The sequence below is a fragment of the Anser anser genome (genome assembly GCF_964211835.1).
Source record: "Anser anser genome assembly, chromosome: 5".
Classification (NCBI taxonomy): domain Eukaryota; kingdom Metazoa; phylum Chordata; class Aves; order Anseriformes; family Anatidae; genus Anser; species Anser anser.
Genome location: NC_139725.1, coordinates 26,785,029 through 26,801,978, shown reverse-complemented (window position 1 = coordinate 26,801,978; position 16,950 = coordinate 26,785,029). Strand labels below are relative to the sequence as shown.

The 16,950-nt window shown below is 37.0% G+C and overlaps 1 protein-coding gene across 4 annotated transcripts in view; it reads right to left on the bottom strand.

The window, feature by feature from the left end:
* The window catches only part of SPRED1 (sprouty related EVH1 domain containing 1), a 57,107-nt gene that overhangs the window by 21,832 nt on the left and 18,325 nt on the right, over nucleotides 1-16,950 (bottom strand). For all 4 annotated transcript variants that reach the window (XM_083836633.1, XM_083836634.1, XM_083836632.1 and 1 more), the window contains exon 2: nucleotides 1,034-1,208. In XM_083836633.1, coding sequence (XP_083692759.1) covers nucleotides 1,034-1,208 — 175 coding nt within the window. The remainder of the gene's footprint in view (nucleotides 1-1,033; nucleotides 1,209-16,950) is intronic.

Sequence of the window (16,950 nt, the reverse complement as noted above, 5' to 3'; positions counted from 1 at the left end):
ACACAGGGTACTCTGCTAATAGCACTACGCCTCGCTGAAACAACTGAGTCAGCAGAATTTCTATTTATATGCTCTCTTCCTACAGTAGTCACAGTCAAGGCAGAAAACTCAGCAGTCCTGCCTCAAGGGAGAAATTGGTATGCTTGAGAAGAATCAGCAGCATGGCGTAGAGAAGTAATTCTACCTTTTAGGCTTACACAGCTTAAGTTTAGGGAGTTGTAAATTATTGGCAGAAAACAGTAAGCCTTTGATAGAAGTCATTGAGATAGAGATTTTGTGCTTTCCCCACTTAGTTTCCACAGTAAGACTTTCCCTTCAAAAATGTATTGGCATACAAGCAACCCAGCAAATGTTAGCCAATTCCATCTTCCATAGGTCTGCAGGTAGCAACAGCTGATACTCTACACCAGTTTTCCTTTTGTGAGGCTGACTTTCATGGTGCTATTTAAGACAAGTTTGTTACAGCTGTTTACTGTAGCTGATAAATTAATACTGTCTATGTATTTGTCAAACCAGATTAATTTTTGGACCTGCTAACTTCATGATTTCTTCCAATAGAGAAGCGGGTTTCATGTAAAACAGCTACCTTTTAATTACCATAATCAAATTCCACATCTAACTGAATCATAACTGAGAAATTCCTTCCGATTTTGTGTTCTTAACAAGTTCTCATTTTCTAAATACTGACAACACTGCTAATAAACACAGTATCATCAGTGTATAAACAGGTCAACAAACAGATTTTACTTTGACCCTCTATTGGAAAAAAATGAATAGCAACATGTTTTTGCAAATGGATGAAAATCTACAGTGAAAAAATATGTTTTAAAGTTGCTGAAAGATCAAAATCTTTAATTCTAGAAATGTTTGGTGTTACCTAAAATAAATAGTTGGCTGTCTCGGTATATAATCATATGAATACAAGCTCAGCAACAGTATTAGATTGAGACTGTAAGTTTACTTCCCAGTCTACAAGCAACCATATGCAAGCACTGGGTTCTTTGTCGAACACTAAACAGATGTAAATTGTTACCGTTTTATCCCTGAGTCGTTCTCCATGGATAAGAAAATCAGCACAGCTATTCTCTTCCTGGGGAATGACTTTGAAGACTGTGACACAGCTTAGTCCACCCCCTCCAAGTGGTAACCATCCACCACTTGAGTCATCCCGGGTCATCACCACAGCTCGCACTCGTGCATAACTATTACTGGAAGAGATGCAAAAAAAAAAAATTAGTTTTACATAAATGCAAAACAGCTAAGTCTAGTTAAGAAACAAGACAAAACAAATAAAGAGGCAAAACAAAACAAACATCATAACAAACCCACAACCAAGATCACAATAATTCATGTAGTGGAGGTTCACTGCTTTCATAACTGTCACCTAGGAGAAACCAGTCTAAGACTCTAATAAACATTCCTCCCTAGTTTTATGCCCTCGTTAGGACTACTTCACAAGTATCCTCTTTTACTTGGAGCACACATGTGCGTTCCTTGTAAAGAAACTTAACCAGACAGTGCAGTTCCTCAGAGTCAAGATTTATATTCTTCCAGAAACTTTGCAGTCAGTGATCTAGCTAGAGAGGGCCAGGGGCAGGAAAAGAGTACGAATCAGCTCTTGATTTATTTTAGACTAATCATGAAGCGAGTCAGCCACCATGAAATCACACAGAAAAGAGAACAAGAAAGCAGAAAGAGGTCAGGCCTTCTGCCACTGAAATCTAAACAAGAACAGGCTTCTAGCCAGAAATGCTGCTCCCTCCTCCCTCTTTCCTCCCTCCCACATAGAGAGCCCCTCCTTTGGAAGGGGTAAGTCAGAACACAGGTGCTGTGGGGTTTGACAGCAGAATTGGTTATGACTACTTAAAAACTAATATTTCTATTAGCTGGTTCTCTCCAGTGCTTGCAGCGTGTGGAAAGTTACTTGAATTTTACAGTTTAATGGCTTTTTCCATCATCTAGCATTTTTATGAAATAAAAAAAAATAGTTATCACTTCGTTTCTTAAAAGCCCGATTTCTTTTGCAGAGTCCCAAAAAAATAGTTTGTGGTAATCTTCTCTCTCACCTTTTATTTATTTCTATTTAATTCAATGACACATTTTAGTTTTGAGTAGGAATTTGCTGCTACACCTGTTGGAAAACCCTGTGGTTTGTCACGGAATTTATACGATCCTATCCTACATTCTACATACGGTTTACTGCATGAATGAGTATCCCACCACTTCAAGAAAAATAAGCTTCATGATACCTTGCTTGAGTACTTACACCAGTCAGCATTAGTTACGTAGAATTTAGTATTTCCTGTTCAGTCCTTAAAAGGGAACAAAGCTATTCCTTCCGTATAAAAATACGCAACACAGCCATTACCAAACCATTGTGTTTGAAAAAGACTTAAGGTCTTTTCCCAGAATAACAGAAGGTAAGCTTTTTTGCATAATAAATATATTACGTTTGCAGACACACGCATGATTCACACGATTCATATATATATATATCTGTGTATAAATGTGTATATAAGTATAAAAATAATTTTGCTGCTTAAATACGTAAAGGTCTGCAAAATGGTGAAAAAACAAGACTATTTAATTTTAGCTTATAGGCAAGTGAAGTTGTTTGTAGTGACTTTGTTTACCCCACAAACTAACCTCCTCCTCCTAAACTCAGTTAAAATGACAGTTCATTTTACATTTTACAGCATTTCTATACCAGTATCCCTTAGTAACTTCTCCCATACAGCAGATAAATATAATCAAGAAAAAAAACAATCCTTTATTGTATGTATCTATCAATTCTAATGTCTGAAAATAAAAATTGCTATATTTTGATGCTTAATAGTGTTACTGAAAGTTGAATTGTTCATAGTTCTCTATCACTACTTAACTCAGAGATAATTTCAGATTGCAATTGTGCACTTAAGGCACAAGTAATCATTTGTCTCTTACTGTCTCAGGTGAAGAGCCTCCCCTGGCAGAAACTGAAGACACCAGGACTTTCCTATGAAACAGTAAAAAATAGGATGCACTAACTGGTTGAACTGTATTTCCGCTATTCTCCCTTCAAGTTAACTACAAATTTAGCTTAAAAGTTATTCATTCTATAAATCTGGCTGTCAATTTATCTGAATAAGTTTTCTTTTGCATACCAGAACTACTAAAGATGGTATTTAACATGCAGTAAGAGTTCAGTTTCATATCTTTCAGGGACAGTCACAGAACTTCACTTGGACTAAGTGGGAAAAATTAAAACACTACTTTTAAATGGTAGTTTACACTCCACATCCATTTTCTTTTCAAGAATTGAAGGAGAAGCAAAGGTAGAAGATACATATAACTTCAATAGTTTAGCTACTTCCATTTCCCAGAAGTCTTCTGAAATTTTCCCCCTTCCCTATAGCGAGATGCCTGTGTCTAGTTAACAATCTTGTGTTTTGCTTCCATATTTTCTATTCTTTAGACTATTTGAAACAATATTTATCCTTTCAAATATTTTAGAAACTGTCAAATCCACTCCATTAATGCAAGAACAAAAATAAAAGTGCCCAGCAGGTAAATCTGTAATATTTAATGAATAACCTCTTAAATCAAAAAAAGGTGTTTTTTTTTTTCAGACAACTACCTTATAAGTTAACTAGACAGATTCATTACTGTACTTGTTTAACAATTCCCAAAACAATGAAGAGACTGCTTTATTCAGTTATTTTATTTTAAAGGAACTGACATTAATGATAGCTATTTTTAGTAATGATACAAGCTGGCAAAGCAGCAACAGGTCTTAAGAGTGATTTAAATTTCTAGAATCCCCTACAAACGAACGAAGATGCTGAACCAAAGCACACCACTGCTGCTACTGAAGCCACCCAGCTCTCCTGTGTCTTCATAAGTGAGAGCCCTATCTACATTTCGGAACGTCTATAACAAATTGCTAAAATGCTGGGATGGTTTAGCTGGGGGAAAGAGGACAGACAGTGCTCCCATATTTTTCAGCACCAACCCTACAGTATTTTTAAAACCTGAGGGCCTGGTATGTTTACCTGCTCTTGCATGTTCAGATATTGCTGATAGAGCAGCTGAACAAAAGAAAACCAGCCAAACATGGAAATCAGTTGAGCACTGCTCTGATTAAACCTTTTATTAGAACTACCACAAATGTGAAATGCAGCATGAAGAGCAGCACTGCAACAACAGGCCCAAACCTATTGTATCACATTCAACGTTTCCTGAGAGGCTCTGATTTTGGTTGTGGTCACTAGAAACTGTTGAGTCAAGGGCAAGCTTTATGGGAAAAGCAAAACAGGATTTTGCCCATAGAAGACAGCTGCTCCTCAAGAATAAACCCTGAACAGCAGTGAAGACTGGGGAAACCCAACACCACACAGAAACCCAACACCAATTCACAGTTACGGAAATGGCACTTCTCTCTAACAGAAGAGTGCCTCAGGTACGGAGATGAGTATTGCATTCTTATGTGATTACAACGAATTATAAATTGTGATCACACTGATTTTCCCCTCATAGTTAAGCACCACTAGAAGTACAACGTCTGAGCTGTATACTTATTAAACTTGAAAGAAAGTCATTTTAAGACAACATAGTATACTTTGTACTCAGAGCTCAGATATTAGATCTGCAAAGTTTGATTTTAAAAAATACTAGCATAAGAGAATTATTGAAGATGATTCTTGGATTAAAACCAAATGATGGAAAGGGGTGAACTAAGAAGCCTGAGAAAGTATTGGGAGGGCAGAAGCAAAGAACTACAAACCGTAAGTGGACCAGGAAGATACCGAAGTCACAGTCCTTGCTTGCTAACAACTTTAAGAACATCAAGCATTAAGATCTGACCACAGGTTTTAAGGGCTCTCAGCTCCCTCCAAAATCTGTACTGTACATTGTTGTAATGCTCTTGGGTCCAAAGTGACTTATGGCCTGAATGAACAAACTGCTGCTCCAGCCTGGGAAGCACTCCGCTGACCCTGACCAGCAGAGATCTTCAGCCTAGCAACTCATGAATAACCCCTTTGGCAGGGGATCGGGTGATGTTAGGGGAAAGGACACACCCTCCCATTACCCCCCTCTTTTTTTTTTTTTGTATAATAAAGTTATTTTGTTAGTTCAGGGTATTTCTTACTTGTAATATCAAGCCAATTAAAGATACCAAAGCATTATTACAACATTTGTCCTTTCTTCCATTAGCGATCCAAAAGAGAATGAAGGTTAAGAATTTTCTGCCAAAATATTTTTCCCAGAGAAAAAGATGGAGATGTTGAAGGGGAGGAACAAAACCAAAAAGGCAGCTATCTTGTTGCATTCCATTTATTTTAACCCACTTTCTAGGAACGGGAAGGCTTCCATGCTGTTGATTTATATTAAGCATTACATATCTTTTTATTTATATTGCATCTTGCACGGTTCTATTTTAATGTAGGACTGAAAAATAATAAGTGGTCCCAAAAATGTTTGTAAAGGCAACCGAACTGCAATTGCATTTTTTTTCAGTGCTACAAAACTACTACAATCACCATCAAAAAAATGATTCTGCAAGTTAAAAACTGAACCGTACAAGAAACTGATTCTCCAGCTTAAGGAAAAATATTTAGTGTTATGGTTTCTTTCCAAACTGGAAAGCAGCTTTGCAGAAAAGGACCTCAGGGTCCTGGTAGAGACCGAAGTTGAACACAAACTGTGAATGTGGCCTTGTTGCAAAGAAGGCCAACAGTATCCTGGAGGAGAGCTGCCCGCAGGCTGAGGGAGGTGCTCACTTCTGCTCAGCACTGGTGAGGCTGCACCTGTAGTGCTGGGCTCCCCAGTTTAAGAGACATGGAGCTACTGGAAGGAGGCCTACAAAGGGCTACTAAGGTAATTCAGGGCCTGGAGCACCCTCATGCAACGCAAGAGGCTGTGGGCACAAACTGAAACACAGGAAGGGTCTAACTGAACATCAGGAAACACTTAATAAAAAACAACAACAAAAACTCTGCTGAGCACTGGCATAGGTTGCCCAGAGAGGTGGACTCTCCTCCTCAAAGATCTTCAAAAGCCACCTGGACGTGGTCCTGGGCACCCTGCTCCGGGTGGCCCTGCCTAAGCAGGGCGTTGGACCAGGTGGCCTCCAGGTCTCTTCTAACCTCAACCATTCTGCAATTCGTTTGCTTATTTACTATAATATTTCAAAGCACAACAACTTCAATAAAACATAGCTTAAAAAATTAACTATTATAGGTTAATTTATCGTAAATTCACATATTTTGAAGTAAGAGTTGTTATTGCACAGAACTACTAGATAAACACTTCTGACAAGGCTAACGAAAGAAAGTCATTTTGAATTCTGAGAAATCTTGACACACTTTGCTATGAAAATACACTATATTTGCTGGCATGCAAGGAACAGCTCCAGGCTGATCTCTGTGTGAACTTGTCATGGATCAAGGCTCCTTACCTTTGGCTGGCACTTTACACACGTACTTTAACCCCTCCAGCTTCTGGTGCTTGTATGTTTGTAGCCTCACCCAAAGAGCTTGGCTTTTTATGGTTCTTATTATCCAAGCAGCTTTGCAGATGATTTTACTATTCCCAACTAGTGAAGTGTTCAATGAGTAAGTGCATGCCAGGAATACCAAAAGGTAATACCAAACCACCATACTAAAGTCTATTTTACTTGCAGATAACGTTTGTTGAGTATCAATTCAATTTAGAAGAAAGTAAGTAATTTCATCAGTATCACTTGACCATACTGGTAAACTACTGATGATAAAAAGCCCTTTGTTACAAAAGGTTTAGAGAATGCCACCAGCATGAAACATCAATGAATTATCTGCAACAGGAGATGCAAATGTAGCACTAGTATAGCGCTAAGCAAAACATAATTTACATCAAGAAAATAAATCACAGCATATCCTATTATTTTGCATGTAAAGGAAACTGCTATGTATTTTTTGCCATAATAATTATACACGAGGCTTTGCCTGACATGTCTGTTACCATTCTCCTCAACATTATATCAGAACACATACCAAGCTGTCGTGCTCTTAAAAGGCAAAACTTTGTTGATTTTCTCCTTTAAAATGAGAGGTAAAAGGTACGCTATAAGGACAGAAGTTACAGCAACCATGCCTAAGAATTTTTTTTTTTTTTGAGAATCTTAGTAAGAAAAGACGTGGATTTTCAGGAGGAACCATAGACAAATGTTGGTATACTTAGGATGTTGGTACTCACACTGACTTACAAATGAATAGTTGGGTTCCCATCATACTTTGGACTTTGCATAAAAAAATGAATTGGACGTTCCTGCTTGAGCAAAAAGGTACCTACAGAAGCCTGAGCTACCAAGCAACCTAGCCTGAACCCAATATGGCAGATAGAAAAGGCTACATGGGAAACAATATCACCTAAGGAGGGAATAACTGGTATCCTGAAAGAGACAAAAAAAAAAATACGCAGTGCTTATTTAGTAGGAGAGGCAATGTAACTTGTAAAACAATGTGTTTGACAGTGCATCTACAAGTCAAAAGGGAAAAATGAGACAGATGAAAAAGTGTCCAAAATGGGAAATTGTCAAAACAGTATATTGCTGTTAAGTGTTCTCTTGGACGTAACACGAGGAGAAAAACTAAAAAACGGTAGCACTAGAATCACATTCCTATTTGAATACAGAAAACTTAAGATTTGTGACAGTGCGAAATAACTTAGACTGCAAGGAAGAATGGCTATTGTTGCAAGAGTTTTTACAAAAAGCAAGAACGCATGACGAACTGAGAAGCTACTAAAAATTTTGAAAACCATGAAAATTACCAAGTAGAAATTTGACATTTGAGTGAATAATTAACCCTGCTTCTCTGCTCTTACTGTTTAATAATTGTAGATAGTCTCTATATGTAACTGTATGTCATCCATGATGATACATTACATGAAGTAACCTTTAAGTAGATTGAAGGAGATCACATCACATACCTGGGTTGCACCTCTTTCAAAGAAACTGCCTTCTGTAGGCTGAAGTTTTTGTAATGGTATGGCTTTTGTAACACAGTATGATAATGGCGTATTACTTGGAAAATTGCATCTGATATCAAATACACAAGCAAATAAAAACTTTCTCAAAGTAGTTAAAAAGAACCGAAGTAACATTCAAACACGGGTTAACATGTTTTGGATAAAGAGCAGAACTAAGAGAAGCAGCAGATACAGTAAGGAGTTCCCCTTGGAGGGGTGAGTGAAATGAGTGGGACTTCCATAGCTACCTGTTTAACAGAGGAACGTTGGTACTAGGTGCTCCTGGACTAAATTCCTTCCAATTTTAGGCAGGTGGGATAACAGAATTTAAGTGGTTAGATCCTGCTAATCATATGCTTCCCCAGTCCTAACAGACTTCCTCCAGAAAACCCTAATTTCTCCTCCTTTTTACACACTGACAGCCATGAACTCCAGAAATATCCAGTCTCTTCATCTCAATCCTGCTTCTACTCTATGTTCTCATAGTTTCTTCCTCCACCTTATCCCGGAATTCAGAGATCCAGAGAAATATCTTCACTGCATTTATAGCACAGAACTGCCAATGACTCTTCAAAATCCGCGGAATCACTACTCGTTTCTTACCACATAGCAATTGAGGTACTGAGGTCATGTATTAATTGCAACTTGCTTACTATTGAAATGTAGAGAAGAAAAATTCCATAAAACAAAACAAGAGTAATTTAAGAAAAGTTTCCATTTCTTCTCATCCTTGCAAAAATGTCTAAAGAAAAGATGGAAGACGAGCTCTGGCACTTCAGTAAACTTAAGACAAGGACAAGGTTGTAGCCCGAGGCAGATTCCACCAAAACTAACACAGCTTGACACTTTTACTAAATGTCCTCAGACAACATCCATCCAGTCAAGATTTTTGTTTATTTTTTTTTAAATAAAGCTTGCATACTCAGTTGTGACTTATTTTCCTTGGAACAGCAATGCTTACTACAGTTGACAAAAAATAAAGTTCAGAGACAATGAGAATCTGAAAAACAAGTCAGAATTCTCTCTTCTCGGGACCATTTTCCTCCACTCTTACACACAAAGCCCCTGAGCTTCACTCAGATATGCGAGTACAATTAGATTATGCTCATAGTCAAAGCTATTAGTCATCTAGCCATCAAGATTAAGGATGACAGGACTCCGGAATCCCTGTTAACAGGAAACATGAATGCATTAATCAACAAGTCACTTTGTAATAATGTTCTTGACCAGTAAAATAAGATGAAGGTAACTAATACATTGAAATAAAACCATGGGATTTTTTTATGAGCAGTTTCAGCTACCCTAAGAAGGTATGACTGCCTGTACTGCATGTATGTTATTTTCAAACAAGCATCTATGTAATTTTTATGCTTCTTGCATTTAAAAATAGTACTCCACAAAGGTCCAAAAAACTATTACTTGCCACCTAACACATCTAAGAAATTATTCTGCAAAAATAAGTACAAAGAGACAAACTATACGCTGCTATACTTTCTCTAACACACTGGAGAACAGTCTCCTATTTTATGTTCACTGTATCCGAATTTATTGCAGCTTATCCTGGACTATGGGACAGCAACCGCCTATAATAAATTTAATTCAATAAAGCCCTGAATGCATGATGATATTCAGTATATAGTTTAGCCCCTGAACTGCTACATACATCTTTTGCCAAGATATTTAGCGAAGGAAAAAAAAAAACCATCTGTCCCACTCAGTTTATTCTCCTCAAGCAAAACTTCATAGGTAAGGCAACCACAAATTTAAATTTAAATCTTGCAATGTTAAAACAAATTTGTAAAAGGCCTACCTAGATCATTCCTGACATGCATTTCCCACTTAGCCTGCACAGAAAATGTTCAGAACCAAAAATGAAATAAAGCATATCCACCTATAAAAAAATAATCTTCCTTTAAGTGTCTTGCTGAGCTTTGACATTACTAATGAATGTTACATATGGAAAAAAATGTTTTAAAACTATGTGTATTAAAACTGTAGTTGATATTGTTAAATCTAAAGCTTGTCTCAACATTTACATTGAAGTGACTTTTCAGGGACTTTAACTTGTCCATAGGAAAATGATCCTGGAACAAAATTTACTTTGCAAAACAATCACTAATGCTATTCTTTTTTAATGTAAGATGACAAAAAAAAGGCTTCCAAAATTATGTTTCCAACAGAAACAAGTGGACAAATCATAAATATCCACACTAACAAATCAGGAAGAATAGAAGCCAAACTGCAAAATGCTTAACAAATAGCACCATAACCAGAGCAAATAAGAAAATCTGAACCCAGTTTAAAGGGTGATAACTTGTGAACTTCCAGCTCTATTTTACGTTTCTGTTCAGCAAGTGAAAGGAAGCTACCACTCCCCTGCTATGCAGCACCACACTTTGCAGTCTGAATCAGTCTTTTTTTTTTTTTGTATTTTCCCCCCTCCAAAGACACACAAGAGGGAGAGATGAACTGAGACAGATAAGTGAAAGACAAACGCGAAGACTTCTGTTACAATAATCCATCAAAGGAGAGGAAACAAGTTTAACAAGATTATACAAAATGTTTTAACAATGTGCCCTTCAGATTTGCAATACTTCAGAATGAACACTGTGATTTACTTAGCCAATATGTAACTGTATGATCTACATTTGATAATCTCAGTAATAATTAGTATCCTTAGCCAGCAGTCTCAAGCACAGAAGTGATTCACAAGTCCTAAGGTCAGAGAACATCGGAATGTTAACAGAGCATCAGAAAAAAAAAAAAAAATCAAATCCTGTTGTAACTGCATTCCTTACTCCAACTACAGTGTTCACGAGTTTCTACAAAAAGCAATACGTAATGAATACATAGTTCATGCATGAACACAACAAGCAGCAAAATAACTAAAAGGCCTCTCAGTTCAAAAGGAAGACTATTTAAGTTGTATTATTTGCTGCTGTTCCAGAGGTTTAAAAGCTTGTATTCTTTTTCTGGGTCATTGGATACAAGTCATGCATGTGTTTTCCCCTGAAAATATATAACATATCAAAATAAGAATACATTCACACTTCATAAATAATATCTAGTCATGAGAACTCCTATAATAATCACTGAATCTCTCAAAGTCTACTCAGCAACTGAAAATGGGTCCCTAAGCTAGATTTTCCTTGTTTTGGCAACAACAAGGTCCTAAACAAAAGGTTACAACACTGAGATCATGAGATGATTTAGTGTTGTGATAACATCTTGTTGCTTCCTCTTTGAACTTTTCACAACCATTAATGCCATTAGAAGTTATGGGCCTGGGGTAGGACTTCACCATAAGGAGGAAGTGGTGAAAAGGGTGCTGGAGATAGTTAACGGAAGCTGCACAAAATCTACGATTGGTGTATCAAGGAGGCAAGTGCAGCAGGCCATAATGAAAGCTCAAAACAATTGTTAGACAGCAGAATCCAAACAAGGAATAAAGAAGAAGTCCTTCTGCTCCAGTCGATCTAAGAGACAAAAAATGGCACATCAGAACCATTAGGCAGATTTTTGTGCAGCTGACATCTGTGTTGCACAGTTTTACCGGACAATACAGATGGCAATCCACCCTAAAAATGTTTTAAGTACAACTATCTGCCATTTCTGTTACATAAAATACAGTATGATTAAACAGCAAAGTAGTATAAAGCATAAATCTGAAAAAAATTACTAAGTCAATGTAGTGAGATATATACTGAGCCATTCCACAAATATTTGTGGGCTTGTATTTAACAGAACTGCTAACAGTGAATCCTGACTGCATATCTGAAGTAATACGAACAGAGAATTAAAGACTCCTGCTTAGAGAGACAGAAGAAAAGAATATGTATTCAATAAATATAAGGAGAAAACAGACTGGCAGAACGGACAAACATGGATGGTGAAGCTCAAATTCAAGGAACAGGAATCGGAATTTGGTAAACTACCAATTTCATCTTTATTTTTTGCTACAGACTTCTGCTCTTCTAGCAAGAAAAGGGCCTTCTCTGCTTATACCCCAAGCACAAGATCTAATAGGAAAAACAGTATGAATTACAAATAATTTTCTCGTATTAAAAAATTAGACTGAGTACTTTTATCTGCAATGAGACTGTCTGAATAATCCCAGTAAGCCAGGAGAAGTCATTAACTGCTTTACTAGCTAAAGAAAAGTAATCAGCATTTTATTAAGCATCCTGAAAAAATGAGGTCAAAAGACCAATAACACATAACAAGTAGTTTTTTCAGTGATGCTAAGAAATATATATATTTTTAAAGCTACACAGAATTCCCTATTTAGGAATTTGAGCTTAAATGACCGACTGTATTATAAAAGTTCATCTGAGAACTCTCTAGACTTTGTTCACAACCCAAGAGTAAGAATGCATTCATCTCATCTGAGCTTGTCACGGTGGATGTGGGTTTTTGAGGAGTCTCCTTCTTGAATTTGGTTGCACAAATGACAAAAAAATTATTGTGTTTGAATGGATGAAAGAATACTCCCTAGTCATACAGTAATTCCTAGACAGATTTCATTTGGCTGTAATTTTTAACCCCCTCCTGCAAGTGTTATTAAAGACTTGGTTTTTATCGTTATTATTTTTAACCTAGTGACTGAAAGAAAAATCAAGAGAGAAATGCTGGTTTGTGTTTAAGGGTTCTAGAACCACCACTCTGCATTGTAACTACCTATGACTAAAGTAGCTCCTACTTATTTTCTTTGTCTGTATGTTGACTGGGAAGTGTTGTGCGACTGGTACTCAATGCAACCATCTATTTGAGGCATTTTCACAGAAGACTTAGTAAAAACCAGTATTGACTATTCCACATGAAAAGCTGATGTTTAAAGAAAAACAGCTGACACAGTTGTTTCTTTAGGAAGCGCAAAAAAGAAAAAATTGCCCAAGAGTTATTTAAGGGGAAGAAAGGGGAGCTAAAAATGCCAGAACTCAAGTAACAAAAATGAAGTAATAGATGTTTCAAAAGTCATTTACATGAAGAGATCAGGGTTGGGGGTGGTGGTAGGGAATACTGCTTGCGTAAATTCTTCTCTACCAAGTAAATTAAAAAACAAACACAAACAGCATCCCTTTTTCCCAAACAAGAAGCAGAGAAATTAGGAAAAACTGGATGCCCTTCTTCAATGTATGCAGCACAAACACTAATTGTGCGTCTGTGTATATATGTATGTGGTTCCTATATCCCTCCCATGCGTGGGAGAAACATAATCACAAACCATATCCTTGTTCAGCATGCAATTTGTGTGCAGTGGCTTTCTATAATATACTGATATCTTCTGCATTAAAAGGGAAGTATAAAATTTGTAGCTAAATCTAAACCAGTAAAAATTGTTTTAAATTGGTTCCAGAAAAAAGGGGAAAAAGTGAAGCACTGAAATTTAAATTTGTAAGTGCATATGGATTAAATCCTTTCCAGCAAATACAAGCTGTCCTATTACAATCTAGAGCTGTATCATGTTAATCTTTTTAAATAACATAGGTGGAAAACTGCTAGGGATAATGACTGAACAGGAAGAAAGGTTAAGATGCATTTATACAGCAAGTAAACAGTGATGAAAATGACAGCAGTCAGAATTACCTCTTGTAACCACTTTCTGCAGCCTGATTTCAGAAAGTGTTTCAATATTGCTGATAGTTCTCCACTATCTTCTACCAACAGGTCCAGGGCCCCCTTCATACCTGCACTAACACTGCTGTTATCGCAAGCACTTAAAGTAAAATGATTTAGTACTGTTGCCAGAAGTACCAGCCTCTCTCTACTCTCCTCCTGTCCTGATGGTTTATTCTTGCCATGCACTTTCTCCACTGCTTCTGCAAGTAGGCAGCGATCAACACCAGAATGCTGATGTGAATCGAAAGGATAACTTCAGTCCAGAAAAATTATCCAATCTTAATCAGTAAGTGACTGATTTTTGGTCTCAAGGCTGTCTTGTAACTGTTCAAAATGGTTCTGAAAACAGAAGATATATTCCACACGAGTTCCATGGCAGAGCCTAAACGTGTATGAGAGCTTGCTTCACATTTAGCAACTGCTGCCAAGCTCATTCACATAAACCTGTTTGGATCAGGAAAGGATGGGGCAGTCACATTACAGCCCAGTCAGAGCTTGGCTGTTTCTCTGCATTACGTATGGATTTTGAGATTAATCCACAACTAGCAATATGGATATTTAAGACATAAATTTTGGCACATTCGATCTCTTTCTGCAGTATCAACATAACTTAAACCTTAAATGTTCCCTTTTCTGGCTTCATGCATGTGGAATGATGAGCACCAAATGTGTAAGGCAGTTATGAATAGTTTTCTTCCTCCCAAGAAGCATACATTTTCTTTCTCTAAATTCTTACTGCTAGAAGTTTTGGCCCTCATTGTATTTAGTAAATCCCAGTTTACACGCTAACAAAACAGACTGAGTTTCCTTTATGTAAGGACTGAATACACAAAGGAAAGCCCTCTTGATTCCAGATGATGCAAGGGGATTAGCTCTGGTAGCACAGAAAACGGATCTTCTGAACACTGCGAAAAGTTTATCCCACAATGTGGTGAAAACTGAGAGGCAAACAAACCACAATTTTTGAGAAATACAACTGAAAATACATCACAATATGAGAATCAATTACAAGCGCATCTAACATGCTTGTAACTTTAAATTTTGATATAACTGATTCACCTAAAACAGCATTTTCAACAAGGTGATGAAAGAAATAAGCACTATCTTGCTGCAGATTAAAACCAAAATTATACTCTTAATAATGTTACAGTAAATTAATACTAAAGTTTGTAGCCTTACTGTACAAATTCAGAAGTCTGGATCCAAACTGTAATGGCTTAGCAAAGCTTAAGAATACCAAGTCTGGATCTTTTTAATGGAAAGGAATTATGGTAACCAGCATTTTGAATAAAGTTTAACATACAAATATGATTTGTTTGAAGTGATTCACCAGCTCATCTTCACTGATGTATTTTACAATCATGATCATTAGAGGAAATATCCTTTAATATCCTTTAAAACAACAAAAAAAAAGTTTTAAAATAGAAAAGTAGCCTTTAAGAACAACCTAGAAAATTTGATTTGACAACTGACCTTTTCGCTAGAAAACATTTATTCATTTTAAGGGATAAAAAAAGATAAAGATGACTATACCAGTAATGAACAATTTGTAGTGGAGATTCTTTACATTTTAATTGAGACTGGTTAATTTAGTGGTACAACATATTTTCCAAACTGCAGTGTTATTGGCATCATGAACCACTGCTGCTTGTTACCACTTCTTTAGTTTGTGCTCCTGCATTATTATGCCAGGCACATAAGGGAGAGGAAATACAAATCTCCTCTCCTCAAAAGAAGAAAAAAGTAGCTGCAAAACTTGAAGGGTTTTCATGTATTCATCCTTTAATAAGGATCATTATTTACAGAAGGTTATTCAGTATTTGTTGAGAATGCAAGGAAATACAAACCTCATGAATTTCAAGCTTTTAACACTGAGTTCCAGTACACTGGCACTCAGAAGAAAAACAGCTTCCAGATTATACTCATGCTAGCATTTTGACACAGACAGACGATGCATCTCCATGAGACAAATTAAAGGGCGATGCTCCATTGAATAGTCATACGGTACGAGTACAGAAGACCATGCAGAGCACATAAATGATATATGCAACTCTCATTTTCAGACCTCCTGATTAATTGTAAGATTTTATTCATAGGAGTTGTCTAAACAGTCATATACACAGAGTTCTACCAGTGATTCAGCATTTGTAGGTTTGCAGCAAAAATTATTTGATCTTGTGGGATAATAGGAAGGCAACTAAACCTGCTCACCTAAATCCAGCCTGAACGAATCCCTACCCTTTCTCCTCCCTCAGTCTCGGGGCACAATTCTGCTACTTCCTTTGTGTTAGCTCAAACTATTATGCAACGGTGAAGAGAGCTGGTTGCGCAACCTAAGCAGAAAATCCAACAACCCAAAAACATTGCTTTGACAGATCAGTGCCCCAAATCACCTGCAGTCATTCTCCTCAGATCTAAGGCAAAGGCAGCGTTGGTGAATGCAAACAAAGGTAACTCCCCCTTTCAGAGGCAGCCCAAAATGAAGCCCAAAGTTTCATCGTGAGAAATGCAGATTTACAGATTTAAAAGCTTATGTTATTGTTATTATTTTTGCATTTATATAAATTCACCTTTAATCCAGAGGAAAGACACAAAAGTTCTCTATTCCATATATAAATTTTAATTCTAAATGGTTCTCGCACAGCACCCTTTCCTTTAAACTGCTTTAACTCTGGTTTAAATCAATCTGAAGCTGATGACCAATGGAGTAGCAGGGTGTCTAACATAAAAATCCATCTGTTCCTCCTATATAGTACTGGAAAGCCACTCAAAATTACCCCTTTCCTTTAAAAGGCTCAGAAAACAAGAAAAATTTCCTCTTGCATGTGACCTATTTCAATCAATGTGGATGTACTATGCACACACTTCCACCATCAGGTGTGCATCTTAGCCAAATCTCAGTCAGCCAGTACGTTTCTACAACAGTGTTTTCCAGATATATCTATTAGTGCTAACATTCAGTTGCACTTAAAAAAAAATCAAGCTAAAGGCTGAAAGCACCGCAGCATTGCTTCAGAATATGAAGTAAATTCTTTTACCATTCTGACTTGAAACAAGCCCTACAAGCCTGTTTATTCATTTGTATTTGATCCTTACATTCCAGCTTCCTGATCAGCAGCTACACAGTTAAGAACTGATGCTATTAGAATAAACTTCTGGTGGGAAGCGCTAAGAATTCACCCCGCTGCCTACCAATCTATCCAGAAATCTGTTCTCACTCCTACTTCCTCCTGTCTGTTCCTCTCTGAAACAGCAGTAGGGGGGTAGGGAGTTTGCCTTTCCTCTACTGGATCACAGTTGTGTACATGAACTATACCAGACCATATGGCAATCTCTTTCAATTTG